The sequence below is a fragment of the Lagenorhynchus albirostris genome, chromosome 5 (genome assembly GCF_949774975.1).
Source record: "Lagenorhynchus albirostris chromosome 5, mLagAlb1.1, whole genome shotgun sequence".
Taxonomy (NCBI): domain Eukaryota; kingdom Metazoa; phylum Chordata; class Mammalia; order Artiodactyla; family Delphinidae; genus Lagenorhynchus; species Lagenorhynchus albirostris.
This window is the reverse complement of record NC_083099.1, coordinates 145,352,410-145,370,143: the sequence shown is the minus strand read 5'-3', so window position 1 is coordinate 145,370,143 and position 17,734 is coordinate 145,352,410. Positions and strand designations below refer to the sequence as shown.

Genomic DNA, 17,734 nt, shown 5'->3' with positions numbered 1-17,734 from the left:
GTGAGAGAAATGCTTGCCCATTTTTATGTATGAATATTGACGATCAAAGTTATCTTTCATGTAGTAGTTTGCCACAAAAGCTAAGTACTTGTCCTCTTTAGTAAAAAATTGGCAAAACCTGACACAAACATACAGCATATCACACAGAGATCACTCATGTGCTGTTACAAACCTGAATCCTTGTGTGCTATAGAAACAGGAGTGCCTATGAATGAAAACACACAGCATTTTCAGAAATGAAAACAGAAAACTGGGAGGCTTAGGATATGAAAGTTAGAAATAAGAGAAGGGAAAATGTCAGCAGCAGGACTCCAGGAAACGTTGTGGCCTTGATGCCAGGCCTTGGACAACCTCTGAAGCGTGCGTTACTTCCGTGGTGCCGCTGCTTGGCCCGAATGCTGCGCCTCCAGAATTCGCACGCTGGTGTTTGGAGGCGGAGCCTTCAGAGGCGACGAGGCGCGGAGGGGGGGCCCCGTGAGGGGTGAGCGCTTCTCCCACGAAAGAGGCCCCACGGAGCTGCTGCCCCTCCTGCACGTGAAGGCCCAGCGAGAAGGCGCCTCCACGAGTGGGAGGCGGGCTCGCACCAGAAGGCGACCGTGTCAGCACCTTCACCTCGGATTCCCACCTCCAGGACCGTAAGGGTGAGTAACAGCTGCAGCGTAAGCCGCTGGGTCTCTGTTGAGACTAAGGCCACTGCTGGCCCTCGTGTTGCAGCAGGTCCCGGCTCCCAGGGCCTTGCTGCTGACTTTTAAAGACAACAAGGAAAAACACAGAGGACAGATGGCATCGCCCTGAAGGTGGGCACGAGACACGCGAGAACAGGTGAGGCTGAGCTGAATTCCCCCACGGGCGCCAGGACCCCCCACCCTTTGGAAGCTGGCCAGTGTTCACGAGGAGCCAAAGCAGAATTGGGACCAAGTGGTCCCCAAGACCGCGCCTGGGAAGGGAAGGGAAGGCCAGGTGCCAGGCCGGCACGCTCCTGCAGGGCGGCAGCGCAGCGGGAGTCCCCAGGTGGCCGGGCAGCTAAGACAGGGACCAGACAACAGTGAGGAACTAAGGTGGGTTAGCCATGTAAAGATGAAAGCAAACCGAGAGGACCCACAGGAAACACGAGAATCTCCTGGGGATAAAACAAACGCAGGAGGAAAGACTGGCCTGGGTTGGGGAAAAGGTTCCATGGATCTGTGCCCTCCGGCCAGCCCCTACCACACAGGTGGGCTAGGCCTCTCTGCAGGGGTGAGGGGCGGTCACAGTGGACGCAGGGGAGGCGCCAGGCCTAGGGCTTTGTGGCCGTTCGCCTGACCCCATACCTCTGCATCTCCCACAGGGTCCCGACCCTGAAGCCCTAACGCCCCGCGCAGGGAGAGCAGGCTGGAGGTACGAGAGCCCGTGACAACAAACACGGGTCTCAGACAGGGAGGGCCCAGCCACCACTCGGACCCACAGGCCGGGACGCCAACACCCGGGAACAGGAGGGGGCCCCAGCCAGGACACTGCCCCACTGGGACGTGTGGCCCAGGGCGTCTGGGGACAGCGAAGTGTGCGCACGGAAGAGACATCGGCCAAGAGGTAATGACGACAAAGCCCCAGATGTAACAAACGCCCGGCCGCCGGCAGAGCAGGGCAGGCATGGGAAACCACTCCAGATACGGTTCCGGGACGCGTGAACACCCGAGCAAAGATGAACTTCTAAAAACACCTCCAAAGAAACACGGTCAGATGTGTCAGCAGGTGTCCGGGTGCAAGAGGACAATGGTTTTCAGCCTCAAGGTATTCAAGTAAAAGAAACCGAATCTAGAGCTGTCTTTCCAGCTACCACTTCATTTAAGGATGAGGGTGAAATAAGGTCATTTTCAGGCACTCGAGGTCTTGGAAAGTTTCCCTCACGGTCCTTCTCTGAACGCGTCCAGTCTGCGGGGAACCGTGGAGAAAACAACCCACATCTTACTGTCATTTAGGGAGCACCGTGCACATGGCACGGACAGACAGAGCACACGCGCTCACGCGCTCATACGCGCCGCTGTCTCTGCGGGCCGAGCAGAGAGGGGAAAGCGGGACAAGTTTCTGTGCTGGGGACAAAGGACACGACCTGAACGAGGAAGAAGCAAGCACGCGAGCAAAGCGGAAGGCGGCACAGTCAGCAGGGGACAGCCCTGCCCCAGCTCGAGGTGGTGGGGAGAGCAAGTCCCAGGAAGCCCCGAGCAGACACGGGAGCAGACTCACCGCAGACACAGAACTGAGAAGATGCCACGGGTCCACTCTCAATTAGCACAACATCCATTAGACACAGTTCAAGCATAAAAAAGACAAAGCAAAGGAGGGAAAAAAGAAAGCAGGTTAATTTTTTACCATCAGAAGTTCACATCAAAAAATGGAAAACAGACAAAAGAATGTTATACATGTTAAAGCTAAACAAGAAGATGAAGTCTGGAGATGACTGTAAATAGTTTTAATAACCCGCGCGGATGGAAACCAAGACGATGGCACAAATCACTCTTTGCTTCAAGAGCCTGCAAGCCCGTCGGACCCACACATCCACTCAAGAGCCGTGGGAGCGTGAACATGCGTCTCGCCCAGAAGAGGTACCGAAGATGAGGGCAGAAACTAAACAGACAACTGTTTGTTTATTAATCGGAAAATTAAAAAGAAGAATTGGAGGAAGAGAAATGAGTTTTCTGAGTTGCTTGGGGTGGTGGCTCAGCAGGAGCCCCTGAAAGTCAGAAGGTCGCTGACGCCTTTGCCTGTGCGGTGGGGGCAGCAGACAGGTGGGCCTGGCCGGACTCGCGCCCGGGGGGCCGGGCGGTGGGGGCCGCAGGGAGAGGAAGGCAGGCCCTCAGCGGGCGGAGCACAGGCGCAGCCCCAGACAGGCCCTGGACTCGCGCAATCACTTCTCACAGACTGGCTGCCCCTACCGCCGCCACTGCCCACTTTAAGCTTTTTATGTTTTAACGTTAAATATTTTAAGATCTAAAATTTCTAAGAATCTGAAACTATAATGACCTGCTTTTGTTAAAACTGTATGTCAGTAAAGCAATTATACTCCAATACAGATGTTTAAAAAAAAACAAAAACAAAAACCGTATGTCTTCCTAGCTAAGGTTAACACTTTTCTGGTATTTTAAAGAAAATTTTTAAGTAGCCCTCATTTTTTTCACATTCTTGGCTATTTATCTGTGAAATGTGAAACAAAGCAGAGTCAGCATGTCAAGGGGCTCTAACACGGAGCCTGGGGGTCATTAAGGAGTGGAACTCAAGCCGGGCCCCAGCGAGGGGAGCCGTGAACTTGGGACCTGGGCCGAAGCTCAGAGATTCCAGGGGCGCAGCAAGAACCGCACCTGCTCCCATCCCCGTAACGGGCCTTCTCCTCCCTCGTGATGGCCTCGGCCCTCAGGCACGTTCAGCCCAGACTGGCTTCTGCCTCTGACTCCAATTAAATTCTCTGTAGGCAAACCCCCCCGTCCTCACCCTCAAAAGCCCCGACTGTTTCTATTGCCTAGCGGGACCCGAATCTGCATGCTCCAAACTGCAATTCTTTGATCCCAAACAGACACTCCCTGCTGGACCACTGCCTCCAGGATGCCGAGGCTGACGACCACACACAGGTGGGCGACCCCCTGGCCAGGCGACCCGGCCTCAGAGTCAGCAGCCTTTCCTACAGCACAGTCAGCCACCGCAGCTGCCCTCAAGCCACACGCAGCCCCGCGACCCCGCAACCTCGTCCTCTCTGCCCTCAAAGCCTCGCGTCCGAGCCAGCCCAGCTCTGCCCGCGCTCCCGGCTGCAGCTCGGCCTCCTTACCGGTCTCCCTCTCTCCGGCTTCCACAGCCAAGGCTTCCTTCTGGCTCCACAGCACGGAGTTCTCCTCCTGCAGCTCCGCCTGCCGTCGGGCCGCACACTGCAGCTGCTGCCTCAGGCCCTCCAGCTCAGCCACCAGGCCCTGCTCACTCGCCTCCTTCCGGCCCAGTGCCTCCTGCAGGCTGGCCCTCTCCTCTGTGAAGCCCTCGACGATGCCTGCGGTCCACGCGGGAGGGCGCTGTAAGGCCCCAAGGGGGGCGGGGGCGGGGTGTCCTGTTCCCCCAGGGACGGCACCAGACCACCCTCCCCGCGAGGCACAGGAGCAGCAGGCAAGACGAGGGCCCAGCGCACGCGGCCACCGTGAGCGAGCGCCAGGCACCAGGTGCGCGGGGTCGGGGCGGCGGCGCGACCCCAGGAAGGTGGCTGACGCCCTTGCTGTTGAGACCCCAGCACGACGCGCGTCCCCGGCAGGCAGGCCCCGCTCACCCTCCGCCGTGTGCAGCGCCAGCTCGAGCCGGGCCTTGGCCGCGCTCTCCGCGTCCAGGTGCTCCAGCAGCTCCTGGTGCTTCCGCACCACCTGTGCCGTCTCCTCGCTCTTGCAGCTGAACTCCTTCTCAAGACGAGAATGAATCTGACGTGCTTCCTCCAGCTGTGAAACGCGTTTGAAAATGGCATTTTGGACCAAAAGTAATCAAAGTTTATGCTGACACCAACAGAGTTCTATTTGCATCGAATTCTGGGGAAACCATAAATATCCTGTAAGAAACATCAATTTCCATGTTCAACATTATGTCAGTTACTAAATAAGCAACAAATTTTCAAAAAAGGAAAGTTCTGCACATGGAGACACAGACAACATTGCACGGACACACCGTTTGTGACCGTCGACCCCACATGTGTCTGCGTGGAACATGGCGGGGGGGGTCATTTCAGAGGACACACCGACAGGAGCCTGGCACCTGGGCAGGGACAGGCCCCCTGGTGACTGCAGGTGGAGGATGGGAAAGGCTCCTGGGCCATCACCACACCGGGCAGGGCACCTGACACGACCCTCCCTCCCCAGGTCGGACAGCATGGGACGCCCCCCTTCCCAGGCACAGCCCGGGGCCACAACCTCACCTTCCTCCCGAGCTCCCCTGGTGGGCATGTCCAGGCTGAAGCCCCCAGGCCACCCACAGGCTGGAGGGCCCAGATTAAGCTCTGAATTCAAAACGCCTACACCCAGCTGTCCTGACCGACAACTCGGCACCTGGCCCGGGCCCCCTCAGCCTCCCCCTGCGGGTAACCAACTCTGACCCTTCCAGACCCAGCCTCTAAGGAAACCTGTTGGTTTTACCTTGAAAACAGCCCCTGGCGCTGCCTCTCCTCATGCCCTGCTGTGGGCAGCCTGCCCGAGTTCTCGGCGGCCGCTGCCCCTCGGGCAGCCCCACCACTGACCCCGACCTGAACAGGGGCTCCTCACGCCCCTCTGGCCGCTGCCTGTGTCAACTCCCACCTCCCTCCCCTGCTTCCCCGCTTACGCACCCAGGTGCCCCTGCAGAGCACACAGTGGGGGCAGCGGGGACGCAGGGCCGTGGGCCAGGTCAGACTGCAGACTGGACGGCGTCTGTTCCGTTAACTGCGCTTGGGGACAATCCAAAGCACCTGATTATTTATCATAAGATGCTGCCCAACTCTGTCCGGTTTCTGAGAGAAGATGGGACGAAACCAGAGGAGAAACTTCAGAGCTCGACACTGTGGCTCTACCCGCATTCGCGTCTCAATATTTCTGAGACGTGAACAGCGATGCTTCACGTGAAAATGCTTACTTTTTAACTGGGCAACTTTGGGAAAAGGCTCTCTATTGCTTTCCAAGCTTTCCTACTTAATGTCTGTGCTAATTGTCTGAAGCATTCTAAAAGGTTAACAAATTCCCATCTTCAGGAATAATCTCTAAACATAAGTGTATTCAAAACGGAATTAAAATGGTATACAAGGTGCAGTAAAAGAGGCTGAACACACATGATCTAAATTAAGTGCACCGAGGTTTTACTTTTCATTCACAGCAAGCCTACTTCCCCAAGAATTTCGGCTCAGAAAAGACTCCTATTTGAGGAAAACATGTGGGCGAACCTCCCTGGGAGTAACAGGCTCAGGGCGACACCCGGCAGAGAGAGGAGAGAAAGAAGTCAGACCCGCCTGGAGAGAGGAAACCTCCGTCTCGCCTGCACGGTCTGGTGGAGGATCAGAAACCCTGACTGCCCAGCACCCGCAGGCACCTGGGGCTGCGCTGTCACTGCCAGGCAGCCTCCGTCACCCACCGGCCCCCCGCCCACTCCTTCAGCCTGTCACCCTCCTCTGCAGAGAGGCCAAGGGGCCGTGCCTCACCTGCCTGGTGGAGTCCAGGACCATCTCCAGGAGGCCGTCCACCGCCAGGCCCAGGCTCCGGTAGATCCTCCTGACGGGCCGCTCATACTCCAGCGTGCTTTCTGGGCTCATGAAGAAGCTCTCACAGACATGACTGCTAATCTCAGCCACTGACGACGTCTCGGCACACTCGGGCGATGCGCTGTCCAGCTCCGGCAGGGCCGCGTCGAGCCCGGGCCACACCTCGTCCAGGGCTGGGGCTACAAGCGAGCAGACACAGGAGCCATGCTGCCAGGAGGACCCCCGGTGCCCGGCCTCGGGTCTGCGGGCACAGGGCTGTCGGCGCTCACCTGCAGGCGGGCTCTCGTCCTCCAGGCAGAGCCCCACGCGCTCACCGATGCGGCTCTTCAGGGCAACGGCGGCCTTGAGCGTCTCCCCAAACAGGCCCAGCAGCCTCCTCAGGGCGTCCCGGAGAGCTCTCCTGAGAGGGGCACACACGGGCAGCGTCAGCCGAAACCCCGCCCGGCTGACCGCACGCGAGCAGCACCGTGGGCGACCTGAGTGTCCCTCTCCTGGAGGCCTGTGCCCAGCCCAGCACAGGGGCTTCATCCGGGACCCCCTCCCAGCTGCTCTGCCCGCAGCGGCGCCACCACGAGCTGCACAGACCCAGCCTGCCCCCCGCCACAGCCTCTCTGGCACTCAGGAGCAGAGCTGGGCGCCGACGTGGCCCCTGAGGCCCCACCCTCTCAGGAGACACCGGCTCAAACGCCCAGGTCACCCCTTGCCCACAGCCCACCAGCACAGGAAGGCGCCGTGTCTCCCCGTGTCTCTCTCTGGGGCCACACAAACACAGAGTTTGGGGTGTTTGGTTCCCCTAGGACAGGAGTCCTGTCTCTGAGCCGCATCCTCCCAGACCAGCCCTTCCAGCTGGGGGGCATCAGCTGGGGCATGGTGACCCCACCCAGGCCATGGCTCCGGTGCCCACGAGACGTCAGGGCTTGGCCAGCCCCATCCGCCCGCGGCTCACACCCCTCCCTCGGGCCCAGCACAGGGAAACGCCACTCAAGACACGGGAAGATCCGCCCCTCAGGAAGCTGACACCCCAGGTCAGGGCCAGAGATGGTGAGAAAGGGACGCGGGGACGTGAGGGGCGGAGGCAGGCGGGGGTAGACTGCAAACGGCGGGCCCGACAGCCCCTGCTGCTGCCCAGGCCCCTCGGAGGGAGCGTGCGGGGAGGGCATAAGGACCACCCCCAGACGGGCTCGGGCAGGCGGTGTCTGCTTTGCTCTGAGAGAAAATGCAGAAGGCACCAGCCCCCCCTCCTCCTTGGGCCCCGTCCAGGCCATACCGACCCCTGGTCCCTGAGGAGCCTCATGAACGCCAAACACTCGTGGGTGTCGGGGCATCTCACCTGCCGGGCACACCCCCCGAACGCCTCGGGGCCTTTGCTCTCTGCCAGCCCCCCGAGGGCAGGGCCAGGCCTGACACGTCCTGCCCTGCACTCCCCTCATCGAGCCGCAAGGCAGCTGGGCACAGCACACAAGGTCCTCGCAGAGATAACGAAGCCGTGAAAGCATGAACGGAAGCCCACGTGAGCGGCACCCGCCCTCTGCACAGCAGCCCTCCCCCCTCCTCCTCTGACCCTCAGCGCCGCATATACGGTAGTGCCGCGCTGCTGAGGACGTGGGTCCAGGGGCAGCGGGGACCCCAGACCAGCAGGACCACGAGATACCAGCAGGGACAGGCCAAGGGATGCCCAAAGGGGCCCAGAGAGGCCGGCCAGTGAGCTGCACCTTCCCGGGTGATGCTGAGCCAATGGCCCCGACAGGCAAAGACGAGAGCGTCTCCTGACATCAGGCAAACACAACTGAACAGCTCACTCCAGAAGCACACGAGAAGCGGAGCTAAAACCTGCCTAGCACCAGGTGGGAAACTATTTCCTAAATAAGACTCCCAAACAAACAAGAAAAGGGACGGGTCGGTAACTGCCTTCATAGCAGCATCAAATCTTGTAACCTGGCAAAATGAGAAGGTTTGGCAAAGCGAGGTGGTGGGTATGTGGGTGCCACGACTCAGCGCTCATCTTGAAGTTTAAGGCCCTCCTGGATGAGAGGACCACGCAGCACAGGGTCCCATCCACCAGGTGCCAACATGCACTCCAGCCCGAGAAGCAGAGGCGGCCACTGACCTCTCGCTGTGGGACAGGTCGATGTCGGACTTGAGCATTGAGATGAGAGTTGTTTCCTCCTGGTTCTCCCTTTCCCGCCTTTGCTGAAGCCTCTCCAGTTCGGAATGGCGCTCTTCTATCTCACGACTTAAGGATAAAATCTGGTCTTTTAGCTGTTGAAGAAAAATTGTTAAAGTTTTAGTTAAGACAATTTAGTTAAAACTAAGTTTCTGTAAGGAACTTCTTTATCTAACAGTAGGTCTGTGGTTTGTGGGATGGAGAAAACGGATGATGGGACACCAGCGTGGGGCCCATAAAGCACGCGAAGCACAGGCCGGAGGAAAAAGAAGGTGTAATTTTGAAACCAATTTACTGAAGAGAACAAAGGGAACAGAAAACAGTTTCAATGCTGTGCATAGAGGGAACCTGGGGAAAAAGTGCAGCTCCTATAAACCACTGGGCCATATAGGTCGCTGGTAAAATGAAAGAAAATGGAATAAGTAAACAGAGAATGGCAAGTTTCAAGATGGCAAACAATGACCAAGAAATGGACAAAAGAGACGCAGAAGATGAACAGCATGCCCGGACGGCTCGAGGCTGGGGCGGCCCCAGAGGCCAGCATGGGGCTGGCGGAAGGCAGACCCTTCCCTCTGCTGGCCCTGCTCCCTCACCTGCATTCCTATCAAATCTTCCTGCACCTACAGTGGGGCTACATCCCAAGACACCCATCCTAAACTGCAAATACCATACATCGAAAATGCATTTAAGGACCTCCCTGGTGGCACAGTGGTTAAGAATCCTCCTGCCAATGCAGGAGACACGGATTTGAGCCCTGGTCCGGGAAGATCCCACATGCCGCAGAGCAGCTGGGCCCATGCGCCACAGCTCCTGAGCCTGCGCTCTAGAGCCCGTGAGCCACAACTACTGAGCCCGCATGCCACAACTACTGAAGCCCGTGTGCCTACAGCCCGCACTCCACAACAAAAGAAGCCGCTGCAATGAGAAGCCTATGCACTGCAACAAGAGTAGCCCCCACTCACCACAACTAGAGAAAGCCCGCGCACAGCAATGAAAACCCAAAGCAGCCAAAAATAAATAATTAATTTTTTAAAAAAGGAAATGCATTTAATACACCTGTGAATGAAAAGGGTCACCTGCCATATCAGTAAACAAAGGATGTTGCAGCCATCAAGCCACCAGAGCCGCCCAGACAGTGAGCTCTGAGTGGGCTCAGGATGGGAAAGCACAGGATACTGGCCCCAGGTAGAGGAGGTACAGATCAAATAAATGATTTCAGCGAGCCCAGACTTTGCTTCTTCCCGTATATAGAAAAGCGCTAAATTCATTAACTTGAGATGCCTGGTTTCTTTAATTAACAGTAATCTTTTGAAAAGGAAAAGCAGAGTGGCTGGCTGTCTTGGTCAAGAATGGCTGTCAGCGCATCAGTCATTCACCTTTCTGGTCGTGTGGTGGATGGGGAGCTGTGGCTGCCCTGCCCAGCATCACAGGAGAGAACTGGACCACATATCACTAGCCCAGGGAAAGATAAAAATTCAACATTCAAAGTACTGTTTCTATTGAATGTACACTGCTTTCACACCATCGTAAGTCAAAAAATCCTTCCTAAGTCAAACGACTGTAAGTCAGGGACAGTCTGTACTCAATAAGGTAATAGAGTTAATTCATCAATGAAGAACATTTGTTCATCAAAAGATGACAAAAGGGAAGAAAAACCCCACAAATTAGAAGAAATCCAGAAATACAAAAAAAAACTTCCCTAAATCAGTAAGAAAAAGACGAACAACTGTTTTAAATAGAAAAATGGCCAAAGATACAAAAAGGTATTCCACAGAAAGGGAAACACAAATGGATCACAAACATAGTAACAGAGGCGCATCTCATCAGCAAATTAAGACCACCAAGAGACACCATTTCGTTGCCACAAAATTGGCAAAAATTAAAAAGCAAGAACATTCCAGGAGAGGATGTGGAGTAACAGGAGCTCGAGTGCACGACTGGTGGAACCACCCAGAAACAGCCTTGGGGTTACCCAGCAGGGGCAGAACCCCACAACCTGGACACCCACTTCTGGGTTTAAGAAGTTCCTGCACATCTGGAGTAAGAGGTGTGTGTAGGAAACTCAGGGCAGCTTTATTCATAATGGCAGAAAGACAGAACCAGGCCCAAGTCCACCGATGAGCACACACGCAACAGATGCCATTCGGCAGCTTGGGTAGTGGGTACGGCCCCCCCAGCGCCGTCTGTGAACCTCCAGTCAACACGGAACGAGGGAGGCCAGCACACACCCCCTTGTGAAGGCCGGAAAGGGCTGAGGCTCAACAGCAGAGTGTCCAGGAATAAACACATCAGTGAGCAAGAAACCTGCAACGATCAGAAGGGTGGTTGCCTCGGCGGGAAGCAGGGGGCAGGGGGGTCTCCTGAGGTGCTTCACGTGGGTGGTGGGACACCATCCTTACTCCACAGTATTACTTTAACCGAACATGTACATTTTAAGGACACCCGTAAGATAATTTCACAGTGGAAACAGCTTCCCGCAGAGTCTGGTTTCCTGAAGGGTCATGCGCCCTGCTCCGACCGGGGAGCCTCTGGGCAGCGGACGCACAGCCCGGCCCACCGGCCCAGGGGAGCCTCCTGCTGCCCGCCTCCACGCGCCCACACGAGGGCCTCCCCCACTCCTGGCGCCTCTCAGTCTTTCCTCCCCACCTTCTCTGACACTCCTGCCATCAAGCAACCATCCCCCCTTTTTAAAGGTAAATCGCTATGTATGTTTTACAATTTCTCTCTTAATTCAGAATTTAACATTTCTTTTTAACTGTAGTAATACTTTTATTAGGACTGTTATTGTTTCTGGTCCTTGAGGTATAAAATCGCAGAGGCTCTGAATGGTGTATTCTGTACAAACTCTTAGTATTTTGTACAGAATGAGCTGTTTTAAGAATGCATGTCATGTACCAGCAGAAATGCCTGGTATACTGAAGAACAAGCTTAAGAAACACTTCGAGAGGCTCGTTCTTCCTCATGGAGCCCCCTCCTGCCTAAGCCCTGGTGCCGTCCTTGCTCCCCTGCACGTGCCCCCCACCCTCCTGCCTTCTCGTGGCTGGGCTCCCAGCACAGGAGGGGCCTCTGCAGCCAGGAACATGCCCCTTGACGGGCAGCTAATGACTGACCTCCACAGATACATGCTGCCCTGAATCTGGCTGGGAATGACTTTGACATCTTTGGTACCAAATTAAGTCAGACACACCCATGTGCAGTGTTTACAGTCAGAAGGCCTGGCCCCACCACTTGGCAGCCACGGACTTTGAGCAAATTAACGGAGCCTCTCCTGGGCCTCAGTGTCCTGAGAGGGAGAGAGCTGCACAGAAATGAGAAAATTCTACACCTAACGCGCTTAGCGCAGTGCCTGCACATATTCATAAGAAAACCGTGCCTCCAGTGTGTGAACAGGTTCAAACGCAGTGACCCTGCATGACGGTAAAGTCAAAGAAAGCAGCAGTACTGTTACGACTCTGACAGATCACACAGTGGGACTATCTCTAAAAATAGTATAAATACACATCCGTATTTTCAATAATAATAATGAAAAAAACCCAATTCAAAAACTGTCAAGGACCTCAGCCCTAAAAAAGAATGAAATAATGCCATTTGCAGCAACATGGATGGACCTAGAGAGTATTATGCTTAGTGAAATAAGTCAGACAGAGAGAAAAATACTGTATAATATCACTTATATGTGGAATCTAAGAAAATGATACAAATGAACTTATTTACAAAACAGAAATAGACTCTCAGACACGGAGATATATTAGGAGTTTGGGATTAATATGTAGACACTACTGTACATAAGACAGATAACCAAAAAGGACCTACTGTACAGCACAGAAAACGACATTCAATATCCTGTAATAACCTCTAAGTGAAAAGAATCTGAAAAAGTATATATATATACACTTTATATACATATATATACACACACACATATGTATATACATATATATGTATATATCTGAGTTACTTTGCTATACAGTTGAAACTAACACAACATTGTAAATTAACTGTACTTCAATTAAAAAAAACTGTCAAGGACCTGAACAGACAAAAATGGCCAATAAACCCATGAAAAGATGTCCAACACCACCAGTGATTAGGGAAATGCAAATAGAAACACGGTATCACCTCATATCCATTACAATGGCTATTATTTTAAAAAATGAAAAACAACAGGTGTTGACAAGAATGCGGAAAAATTGCAACATTTGTGCACTGTTGGTGGAAATGCACAATGCCACAGCTGCTGTGGAAAACAGTTTAGCAGTTCCTCAAAGTTAAACACAGAATTATCATATGACCCAGCAACTTTGTTCTTAGATATATACCCCAAAACTCAAAAGCAGGGGCTGAAGCAAATACTTGCATCGCAGTGTCCACAGCAGCATTATATGCACAACAGCCAAAGGAAGAGACGACCATGAACAGATGGCCACCAACAGATGAACAGATAAATAAAATATGGTGCCTATATACAGTGGAATAACATTAGTCGGCCATAAAAAGCCATGAATGTTGATACACGCACAACGTGGATGGACCTTGAGGACATTATGCTAAGTGAAATGAGCCAAACACGGAAGAACATATATTGTGTGATTCCTCTGAAGTGAGATCCCTCGAGGAGTCAAATTCACAAAGGCAGAAAGTACAGTGGTGGGTACCAGGGAAGGATGGAGGGGGATGGGAGTTATTATGTTTTTAATTAATTAATTGATTAATTTATTTTTGGCTGCACTGCGTGCGGGCTTTCTCTAAGTTGCGGCGAGGTGTGGTGCACGGGCTTCTCATTGTGGTGGCTTCTCTTGTTGCGGAGAACAAGCTCTAGGTGTGTGGGCTTCAGCAGTTGTGGCACACGGGCTCAGCAGTTGTGGCTTGCAGGCTCTAGAGTGCAGGCTCGGTAGTTGTAGCACACAGGCATAGGTGCTCCACGGCATGTGGAATCTTCCCAGACCAGGGCTCGAACCCGTGTCCCCTGCATTGGCAGGCAGATTCTTAACCACTACGCCACCAGGGAAGCCCAGGAATTATTTTTAATGAGGGCAGAGCTTCTACTTGGGATGATGAACAAGTTCTGGAAATGGAGAGCAGCGATATTTGCACAATACTGTGAATGTGGTTAATGTCACTAAACTGTACACTTAAAATGGTTGAAATGGTAAATACTATGTTATGCACATTTTACCATACACAAAAAAAGAATTAACAAAGAAAAGATGCATCCCACATACCTGCAGAATTTGGTTATTCTTCTCCCGAAGCTGCAGAGACAGAGACTCTTTCTCTTTTTGGTAAAGAGACTGTGCCTGCTCTCGCTCAAGTTTATGTATCGCCTCTTTTTCATGCAAAGCAGCTTTCTTTTCACTTTCAAATTCACCCTGTACAAAAGTACATTATTAACAACAACAAAAAATGCCATTAAGTTATAAAATTATAAGGATAATTTCTCCATTTCTCTGCTGTTCACTAGAATTTAGTTCATTCAACAAATATTCATTGATTCCGTATTCTGTGCCAAGAACAATGATCAAAAAGGCCAAGGCCACTATCCCCAGTGAACATGCATTCAAATGTGCTTATCATATAGAATACAAAAGAAACAACCTGCTACCTTTCCCAATGGTCACGTTAAGAAATTCTCCATCATCAGGGTATCATGACCATCAAAATCCAAGATATTTAGAAACCTAACTTCCTCTGGTTTTAAAAAATAAACACTGTTTCTTCTTAAATAATAAAAAATATTTTTTAATAATGTTCACCTAATGAATTAAAATACATTAATGAAATAAGCTTTTTTTTTTTAACTACAGAGATAGCCCTTCCAGAATGACAGAATAAGGACCTCCAAAAATCCACTCCTCTACAAGAGCACTGAGAACACTGGCAAAAACTGTCAAAATCAACTTTTTCATAGCTCTGGAAATTAAAGTGTTTATTAAAAACAAAGGCTGAGTCGCCATCAGAGCAGGAAGCTTTGAGTGTTTGAACCTGCCCTAATCCCATCACTCCAGTCTCTGGGATAGCCTTGAAAATGCAGCCCAGGGAATTCCCTGGTGGTCCAGTGGTTAAGACCATTTCAAGCTTTCACTGTTGTGGGCCCCGGGGTTCAACCAGGGTTCAATCTCTGATCGGGGAACCCGCCAAAAAAAAAAGGAAAGAAAATGCAGCCCAGCAACCATGGGGGGAGGAGGAGAAGAATGGGTTGCACCAAAGCACCACCACCAACTGTCACTAACTGACCTGTCTGGCAGCTCACTGAAGAGCTCCATTCTCAAATCTGGTTTTTTATTGGCTCTGATTCAGAGCTCACCTCAACAATCCTGTGCCCAAGCCATTTGGCAAAAACAATTAGCAGCAACTGTTTAACATCTCAGCAGCCTGAGGCAGTGATAACAATTGGAGCTAATAAGAGGCTGATCAAAAAACTTAAAAGGAAGTGAAAGCTAAGGCAGAGATGTATACTGCCTGCCACAGCATTAAAGGCATGCCCCAACCAGAGCCCCACAATAAAGAGATAAAATTATAAAATGAAACCCAATAGATATTCTGAAGCTGAAAAGCACAATTACTGAAATAAAAGTTTCACTAGAGGGACTCAACAGCAGATTCAAGTGGGTAGAAGAATCAGCAAACATGAAGACAGGTCAAATGAGATTATTCATTATGGGGAACAAAAAGGAAAAAAAAAGAAAAAAGAAATAAAGTAAGTATGCTCACAGGCCTTTAGGACATCCTCAAAGACCAACATACACATCATGAGAGTCCCAGAGGAAAGGACAAAGGGAACAGGGCAAAAGAATACTTGAAGATAATATGCCTAAAAACTTTGCAAATTTGATGAAAAATATTAATCTATACATAGAAGAAGCTCAATGAACTCCAAGTAGGATAAACTCAGAGATCCACACCTGGACACATCATAATCAAACTGCTGAGAGACAAAGAAAATCTAGAAAGCAGTGAAAAGCAAGTAATTTATTTTGTTTTTTATGTTTATGTGTATAGTTTGTAATTCTTTTTTCTATGTGATTTAGAAGACAAATGCATAAAGAACGAGCATAAAGTATATACAGATGCTCTTTGTATGACAATATTAGCACAAAGGAGGAAGGAAGGAAGGAATGAAGCTATATCAAAGAACAATTTTGTGAACTATTAAAATTAAGTTGGTATTAATCTGAACCATATTGTTATAAAATGTTCAATGTAATGCCCAGGGCAGGCACTAAAAAAATTAAAAGCAAACAAAAAAACAAAACAAAACCCAAAAAAATATAGAAAAATAAACATCAAGGAAATCAAAAGAAAAGGCGGCAGTAATGGAGATTTAGAGGAACAAAAGAGACAGAAGATATATAGAAAGCAAACAGCAAGTACTGACACACCCTATAACATATATGAACCTAGAAAACATTATTCTAAGTGAAAGAAGCCAAACACAAAAGGCCACATTTTGCATGATTCGATTTCTAAAAAATGTTCAGAAAAGGCAACTCCACAGAAGCAGAGAGTAGATCGGGGTTGCCAGGGGCTGGGGAGGGAAGAGACTGCTAACGGGTGGGGGGTTTCTTTTGTGGTGATGTAAATGTTCTGGAATTAGACAGCAATAAGAGTTGTACAACTTTGTGAATATACTGCAGACCACCGAACTGTATATTTCAAAAAGAGTGATTTTTATGATATGTGCGTTATATCTCAATAAAGTTGTAATTAAAAACAAAACAAAACCACACTAAAAATCATGTGAGAAGTAATGCTGAATGCTCACTCATCCCGTGCAGACACCCTTCCGTGGCAACAGGCCCCTTGAAGCAAGAAAAGGCTTGACGTGGCCGCTGATGAGTCACCAAAGCAAGGCCATGAGCAGGGCTCAGATTTTCCCAGGCTTAAATACAGCCGGCTCTTTACCATGGGGATGGACAGTGTGGGTCCACTTACCCCCGGATTGTTCGTTTTGGGCTGTGCTGAGCAGCATGGGGCATCTTACCTCCCTGACCAGGGATCGAACCCAGGCCCCCTGCACTGGGAGCGAGGAGCCTTAGCCACTGGACCGCAGGGAAGCCCCATGGATTTTGTTTCAATGGTGAACACTACAGCACCACACGATCCGTGGCTGGTTGAGTGTGCAGATGCACAGTAACGGCGGATACGGAGGAGCCACGTGTACCGAGGGCCAGCTATCAATCACACGCAGATTCTCAACTGTGCAGAGGGCCGGCACGCTTAATCCCGTGTTGGTTAAGGGTCAACTATTTGATGACAATTTCTTAAAAGAAAAGGAATGCTAACTAGTCAACTTAAACATAAATATGAAGGAAAAAAAGTTGCCTTGAAAAATCTCAGTTTCTAAGACAATGAATATGTTTTAATTTTGCACATCAAAATTAATTTAGAATAAATTTTTCTTATTTACTTTGCAGGTGAGAAAGGATAGCAATGAAATAGATCACCCTTAAGCCCAGTACCTTTAACTGTGTGATGTGCTGCTCCAGCAGCGCCTCCGACCGACACTTCAGCAGCTCAATCTCCTCCCGACAGCAGAGCCGCTGCTTCTCCTCCTCTTCCAGCTCCGCAGGAACCGCAGTGCCCTGCTTGAGTGGGGAGGAAGGTCAACACTGGGCCTTGCCCGTGTGCGTGGATCTGTGGTGAGGCTGGAGCTCAGCTTATTCCACATATTTCCACGTGACGACACGCAGCAGTCAGGTTATAGCTCACAGAAAACGTCAAGTCACTCTTTGTGGGCTCTGGATTCTCACCTCAGTCACAAGCATCAGAAAATGGGGTTTGCACAGCACAACACTGAAACTATACTTTGAAGTTCTAGAGACCATTTCTGAATTAACACAGAACATTTTTATAAACTTCCTCTCCTGGAATAGGTTTAATTCAATCCTTTAAAAGGAAGAATCAAGTGCAATTTCAAGTTGGGACATGTGGCAGTTTCCAAAGCCCTTTAACTATCTCATCTGCACCACAAAACCACTTCATGGGAAGGACGGGGTTCACCCAGATGGTTCACAGCCAGGAAGGAAGCTGCAGCCCTGACAGTAACCAGATTTGACCACGGATGCTGGCTCTGTGTGTGCCAACCACAAAGTGCTAGTAAACAAGAACAAAACCCCGAATGCCAACGGGCACCACAGACCGGCAGGGCAAGGCCAAGGGAGAGGAGGACAAGCCACACTCCCTTTCCCCCAAAACAGACTCCAGGACACTGAAGGACGCTGGGAAAAATAAGAAAACATCAGCACCCAAGAAGAGGCAAATCCTGCAAAAGCACATGATAAACAGGACCCCGCGCGTGGACCGCTCTTCGGGTGCCCGCCCGCCCGCCCGCCCGGCACAGGCATCTGCGC

At 51.2% G+C, this 17,734-nt stretch overlaps 1 protein-coding gene across 7 annotated transcripts in view; it reads right to left on the bottom strand.

Annotated features, from left to right (window-relative positions):
* The window catches only part of PCNT (pericentrin), a 97,623-nt gene that overhangs the window by 46,211 nt on the left and 33,678 nt on the right, over positions 1 to 17,734 (bottom strand). For 5 of the 7 annotated variants that reach the window (XM_060151118.1, XM_060151121.1, XM_060151120.1 and 2 more), the window contains 8 exons: positions 16,844 to 16,969; positions 13,607 to 13,753; positions 8,328 to 8,479; positions 6,490 to 6,620; positions 6,161 to 6,399; positions 4,280 to 4,442; positions 3,797 to 4,009; positions 173 to 205 (listed from right to left, as the gene is read on the bottom strand). In XM_060151118.1, coding sequence (XP_060007101.1) covers positions 173 to 205; positions 3,797 to 4,009; positions 4,280 to 4,442; positions 6,161 to 6,399; positions 6,490 to 6,620; positions 8,328 to 8,479; positions 13,607 to 13,753; positions 16,844 to 16,969 — 1,204 coding nt within the window. The remainder of the gene's footprint in view (positions 1 to 172; positions 206 to 3,796; positions 4,010 to 4,279; positions 4,443 to 6,160; positions 6,400 to 6,489; positions 6,621 to 8,327; positions 8,480 to 13,606; positions 13,754 to 16,843; positions 16,970 to 17,734) is intronic. The other 2 variants (XM_060151119.1, XM_060151123.1) reach the window with 2 other exon arrangements.